The following is a 6,324-nucleotide window of genomic DNA, read 5'->3' as shown; positions in this document are numbered from 1 at the left end:
AAAATGATTCTGCAGCTGACATGAGTGCAACATCAAACTGTGGGCACTTTGCAAGCAAGACTAAGTGGAATTCCTACTTCAGGATAAATTAATTAGGGTAAATTAGTCTCCGTAGTTAAAAATCAGAAAATGCCTGTAGTGATGGCAGCAGATGGACATGAGATGAGTCTATTGCACTGCTGTGGTGCCCTGGCTGGGTGAATTGCTCTAACTGAACAATCAGCTTCCAGGGAGGGGGATCCACCTTTGCTCACCTTCAGGGTGAGTTGGGGGCTTTGATGCCTTTCAGCACCCGCCTTTCAGCTTAGACAGGTGCTTAATCAAAATCTGAGAAAAAAAAAAAAAAAGGATATTCCATGGATCAGCTGCCAGAGGACAGCCAACAGAGCTAAGGAAAAGTCTAAGGGCAATGGTCGGGTTTATAGATAAAAAAAGGTCTTTGCTCTCTGCTCATCTATTTCAAGGTCCAGCTGATTTGTTCCAGACCTTCAATGGCAGCCAAAAGATGAAAAGGGATGGTTTGTTCAAGACTCTCCTACCTGCTCCTCAGCAGAATAGGAAGAAAGCAAAACCACAGCTTTTCCTCTTGGACGTTTCTCAGTGATTTTGCTGATGTTTCTCCAGATCTAAGATGAGTTCACTGGGGACCAACATCTGTTTTTTAGGCGCTGTTGAGCTAAGCCCTTCCGTTTGTCCATGAGGTGCCCATCTGATGCCCAGTGTGACAGTCCATATTGGTTCAGTTCTCAGCATGAGGATCAGTGTTGACCTGTAACATGAAAACCTTCCCCAAGGAGAGAGGAATTGTGGGAGAGATACTTGTGAGGACAAACTGGTCGTTTATTGGCACGTGTTGGGGTTGCAGGAGGAGATGGGGAAGCACTTGCGGTGTTTTCCTAACATCCTGATCAGCTTTGAGCAGTTGTAAGAACATCATCCCAGCTAGGTGTATCACACCAGCTAGGTGTATCACCCATTTCCCAGTGACAATTCCCAGTCATCATCCAAGCACAGGGCTTGGAAAATGCAGCTCAGAAGGAAGAGTTGCTTCTCCTGTGTGCGTCAGAAAACCACATCTCCATCCCATCTGCAGAGCCAAGCAAGAGCATGGGAGATGACTTTGGTGGTCCTTCTATATCTACACTGTGAACAACCAGTGCCCATCTCCTGCCAGGAGAAAAAAACCCTTTATTTCACCCTGGAAGTGTTCAGTTCCAGTTCAACCCAATTTATCAGGTGCAGTTTGGGGTGAAACATACACTGGACACCTGAAGGCTGTCTGGGGCCCTCCTGCTGGTTGGGGAGGGATGGGGAGGAGATGGGGTGGCCAGAACCTGTAGGGCTGGATCCTGTTGCAGAGGTGTGAGGATGAAGATGGTAGTTAGGGCACCCAGATTGCCCCACTGCTGGTTGCTTCCCCAAGGCAGCTTTCCAGGCAGGATCACTGACATTTCCTCAAGCCCACTTAAACCACCCCATCCTTTACCCCTTCCTTGTGGTCACGTGGCCATGTTTGTAAGGAAAGGGAACAAAGCCCTTTCTCTGCCTGGTGGTCCTCCATCCATCCAGCCAGGGCAGCTGTGGGTACACCACTCACCAGGACATCCCCAGCAGGATGCTGGCACCTGTCCCCAAGAAGGGGCTGGAAGAGCACTCAGCAGCGTGAAGCACATCTCAGAGGGTCACGCAATGGCTCGGAGCCTGTGCCCTGGCCCGGCTCCATCCACCAACATCAGCACAGCCTTGGCCCAGCCTGTTGCCCAACTTCTACCAGGGCTTGCCTGAGTTTTGGAGTCTTGCATCTCTTTATAGCAACAGTGAAGATGTTGATGATAACAAAGAGGCCTTCAATACAAATTTTACTTTAATGGACACATTTTACACAGTAAAATGATTTGTATGAGCAGGGCTTCTAGATTCTCTTGCTGATTCTCTTGTAGGTGAGGTCTCCCATAGTCAGTGTCTGAAAAAGAAATGGAGAGTGTTAGCTTTTCATGGTGCTTGTCTCCAAACTCTACTTGGAAAGGAACATTTTGCAAATCAGAACAGGACTTGTCCCCAGTCTATCTCCTATAAACTAAATTGTAAAAATTTTGGATTTCTTCATGAATCTAAAGCAGGTAGGGATAATCTGGCATCCCTCCACTGAGATCAGTCTGCTGCACCTCTCTTCTTTAAAAGTGTCAGGCCCAGACACATACCTATTCCTCTGGGTGGGTGAGAACATGCCCCCATTACATGAAACTTTGATCAGCCATGCCTACTGGGGTCTTAAAGAGTACTTTTTGGATTGGACTATAATGAAACACTGCCTTCAGTGCCTGACCAGCAGATCAACTTTGGTTGCAAAGCCTGAGTGCAAGGACGTGCTCATCTCCAGCACCTCCCTAAGGCCCCAGCATCTCTGTAGGCTTTCTGGGGCCCAGCCACCTGCGGGTAACTGCATGCACCGTTACTCCAGCCATTGCCCTTCTCTTCTGCACTTACATTGGTGATGGTGTCTCCATTGAGTTCAGTGACAGATTTCAGCCCTTTCAGGTTCGCGACCAGTCTGTTGTTACCCTCCAGCTGAACAGTAGCCTGATAGAAGACAGAGGCATTCATGTTATTGGAGGAGACCATCTCAAGACCATCTCAACCCCTGCATTTTGTCCTTCCTCTTCTGTATGGAGTTGCCACCATCTCCTCTGTAAGCTGTTTGGAGCAAGCTGCTCCCTCGCTGATTTTGGCTTTCCTGGGAGGAGGAGGAGAGGGGATTGTGCTGATGGTGACCACAACACAAGGGTATGGATGTTTACTTTGGCCTCTACAGGGATGTGATTTTGCCACCATATCTACCTCTCTCCCCTTCAAATTGAGACTCACTCATGACTCCCACACTCAGATGCCAGAGCAGGGATCCTTGGCATCCCTTGGCATCACACCGATGCAGGAGTTTTGGGGGAGAAGAAGGAAGGCTCTTCACCCTGACAATGCTGGTGCCTCTGTGCAGCCCTGATGCTCCTTGAGGCAACACCTCATGCAGAACCCAGACCAAAAGGAGCTGCACAACTACAAGGAGAGGACTGCAGAGCCACCTGAGCTGGGCCAGGACATGCCATATCATTTCCTCTCCACCACCCACCTGTTGCACATAGCTGCTGTAAACTCCTTTGGGGTGGGGTAACAGGGAACTGGGCAACAGCATGGGTCTGGGGGGAGTCTTGGTCAAGGTGGGAAACTATTTAAGGAGCTTTCAGAAACTCAGTCGTGGCAGGAAAGCTCTCAGAGGGACAGGCACATCTGCTGAATCTCTGCCCCTCAGGAGCTGCACATCTAAAAAATCTACAAACAGCACCAGCACCCCCAGGGCAGCTATCATTGATCGCTGAAGTTACTCAAACAAATAACCCAGAAAAACCCATTTCTGTTCATCTGTCTGTCCAACTATAAGACATGTTCATCTGCCCTTGAGCTGCTGATTTACAGAGGGCAAAACTTTTCTAATAGCCATTTCCCCCTAGTTTATGTGCAAGGGACTTCAGTGATGCTGGAAATCATGATACAGCCGGTACGGCTTTCAGAGCCCAATTAACTGGGGCATTTTTTTGGGTGATTATCCCTCCTGCTTTCAAAAGTCCCTGCAATATCATCTCCCAAGGGAGAGGTGAGAGGCAATATTTGCCAGTGGTGTTGCCTTGACATTTTATGAACCATTGGAAACTAATGTCCAGGAACGGGAGCTGACCCAATTTCAAGGGTGATAAATCCTCACCTTGCCAAATCATCTCACCCAGTGTAAACACAAGCAGTGGTAAAGGCTAGCAGAGAATCTGACAGCTGCTGGAACTTAAAAGGAGAGTTTTATTGGTTTATGATTGGCTGACTTTCCTGCACTACCTTTAGGTCAACAAAATGAGGGTGGGGGTATGTTTTGTGTTGCAGCATGACAGAAAGTCAACCCTTTTCCACCTCAAATCTTTCAGACATTTTACTGTTAGAAAAATTTGCAGAAGTGTCTCTATCCCCCTTTCCCAAATGGGCTATTAAAACACTGGCTTCCAGTGTTTTCCAAACTGGCTATTAAAATATCTTTAGAAATGCAGGGCTTCATCTGCTGAAGTGCTGGTGGGGAAAGTTGTTTTGCAAAAGCAAAGAGGGGAGATGGGAGTTTCAGAGTCTTGGGCTCTGATTTTCCCAGGAAGGTGGCTCAGAAATGGACTTTTCATTTTGGAAATGTGTCCTTAAAAGACTTGCAGAGGACCTGCAGGGAGCAGGTCAGTGGGTGTCACATCTGCAGAGCTGGTTTCAGCAATTAGACCCTTCCTGTTATATTAAATCATTCACACAAACTGTGAGAGAGAGAACTAGGCTGGGGAATTACCCAAGTCTTTTTCCTGTGTCAGCTTTTACACCTGTGGTCTGGTCATTCGCTTTGCTCAAGTGCAGAGGGAATGGCTGGAAAGGAAATCTGATGTCCCTGTGCCACTGCAGCCCTGGCAGAGTAGTTGCTGATCACTCACCTTGACTTTTTCTCCTGTTAACATCTCCATCTCGCACTCCTCCCCAATGGTGAACTCATTGTGCAGCACTTTGGAGCCAGTGGTCACGGTAACCTTGAACTTTTTCCCATCCTGCACGATTTCTGAGATGCTCTTGATGTCTTTGCCCTTCTGGATCTGGTCATCGGGAAGCCCTGTGCAGGAACAAGAGATACTAGCTGGACCTTGGAGCAGATTGCTGCTGCTGAGTGAATGTCGTGGGATTTGGGGACCCACAGCCAGGACAATTTGTATTCCAGTGTGTAAAAACCTTTCAAGGATGATGGTTCCCCAAGGGTCACATGGCCCTGAGTCTTCTGGGGTGGAAGAATAACAAATGCTGTCACTCTGGGTTTTGTGTGGGCACTAGACCTCTCCCTTGTCTCACTGACCTGGCTGGGAGCAGAACAGCTACCTGCCTGGCTAAACACCAGATGAAAAGAGAAAAATCCTGTTTTCTTTACTTCACTGAGAGGCAGGCAGAGAAAATGGAATAAATGGAAGCAGAATGAGGGAACCAAGTAGTTTTTTAATGAGATTCAGAGTCCCCCAGAACCAGCTCACTAACGTCTTCTCCCAAAGCCTGAAGCTAATTTGACAGGTAGAACCCTCCAGCACATGACTGTGCAGAAGTAGTGCAAAGCCTCCTGAATCCCTGCAGGAGCACATTCCCTGGCACAGACACTGGTGGAACTCTGGCTAGACACATTCATCATAAAGCATTTAAACAACACTGACTATTTTTCTGATGAATGGTAGAATCTGGGGCTTTGCAGCATCCCCTAGCAGCAGCACGGTGGGCTGAGCAATGTCCTGCTCATCCTCAAATTTCACAGCATGATGGAACAGATCTGCAGTCACCCTAAGCCACCAAAGTTCCACTGGTTTATCATGTGTGTGTAGCACCCTGCCGCACTGGCCCACAGCTGCAGAGCCCGCTGGGACTGTTTTCCTGCAAGCCATAAAACCTCACCCAACATCTCTTGATCTCCAGCCACCAGCCAGAGAGACGCTTTCTCTTCTATTTTGAGATCCCATCTCCATGCATATGCATTAAAATAAACCCAACAATTTCAAAATGACAGACAGAAATAGGAAATCTGAGAGATGTTTTCAATCTACATCATCAGCACATCAGCACAGTTGAATTCCCAAATATCAGTGGTGTCTGTGGAAGCAAAGCAGCACACAGCATGTGCAGGCACTTACCAAGGGCTTTCATAAAAGGCTCAAAATTCTCCTGAGACTGGAGTTCATACTTTCCAGTGAAGCTCATGATGGAAAGGCTCTCTGTGCTCCTAACACAAGAGAAGGTGCCTTGCTGGTAAGCAGAGCTTGGTTTTATAAGGTCCTTTTGCCTTAAAAGTTGGTCAGAGGTAAGATGATGTAATTCTTTTACGGCCACGTTCAAACATAAAACTGGGCAATGGTCAGTGATAAATTGCTCTACATTTTTAGACCTTGATTTACAGTGTGGGGGCAGGGAAATCCCATAAACCCATTTTATGGAGGTAGCAACGTGGCATCCATAAACAAAGGATAAAAAAAAAAAAAAATGTGCAAAGAGATTAATTATCAGAGGAGCGAGCCAAATCATCTAATCAGGTCACAGTCTGGAAGCGCACATCTGGAAGAGGAGAAAGTGGTGAAAGATCATGGTGACCCCTGGAACTGACACCCCTGGGGTTTCTGCTCACTGGGTCTTTAGCACTGGCATGTAGAGTAGTGGCTGCACGCTGGCAGGGAGTAACTTGCTCACTCCTTCACATGCCTCACAGTCCTCTCTAATGGTGGGTTTTGGTGT

At 47.6% G+C, this 6,324-nt stretch overlaps 1 protein-coding gene across 1 annotated transcript; it reads right to left on the bottom strand.

Moving 5' to 3' along the window:
- Window positions 1-1,810: 1,810 nt before the first annotated feature.
- On the bottom strand, window positions 1,811-5,832 carry FABP1 (fatty acid binding protein 1). Its single transcript, XM_026847044.1, has 4 exons — window positions 5,730-5,832; window positions 4,503-4,675; window positions 2,488-2,580; window positions 1,811-1,963 (listed from the first exon to the last, which is right to left on the bottom strand). The coding sequence occupies exons 1-4, from the start codon at window positions 5,794-5,796 to the stop codon at window positions 1,913-1,915; spliced, it is 384 nt and encodes a 127-aa protein (XP_026702845.1). The 5' UTR covers window positions 5,797-5,832; the 3' UTR covers window positions 1,811-1,912.
- Window positions 5,833-6,324: the final 492 nt, after the last annotated feature.

The sequence above is a fragment of the Athene cunicularia genome, assembly GCF_003259725.1.
Source record: "Athene cunicularia isolate RWA chromosome 4 unlocalized genomic scaffold, athCun1 chr4_part1, whole genome shotgun sequence".
NCBI lineage: Eukaryota > Metazoa > Chordata > Aves > Strigiformes > Strigidae > Athene > Athene cunicularia.
The sequence above is the reverse complement of the archived record's forward strand: the minus strand, read 5'-3'. Positions and strand labels throughout refer to the sequence as shown.

Excerpts from the sequence above, each read along its gene's own strand:
- FABP1 (XM_026847044.1), bottom strand. The coding sequence starts at position 5,796 with ATGAGCTTCACTGGAAAGTATGAACTCCAGTCTCAGGAGAATTTTGAG. Across the intron at positions 4,676-5,729 it reads GCCTTTTATGAAAGCCCTTG|GGCTTCCCGATGACCAGATC; the intron begins GTAAGTGCCTGC and ends GTTCCTGCACAG. Across the intron at positions 2,581-4,502 it reads TAACAGGAGAAAAAGTCAAG|GCTACTGTTCAGCTGGAGGG; the intron begins GTGAGTGATCAG and ends GTCTTCTATCAG.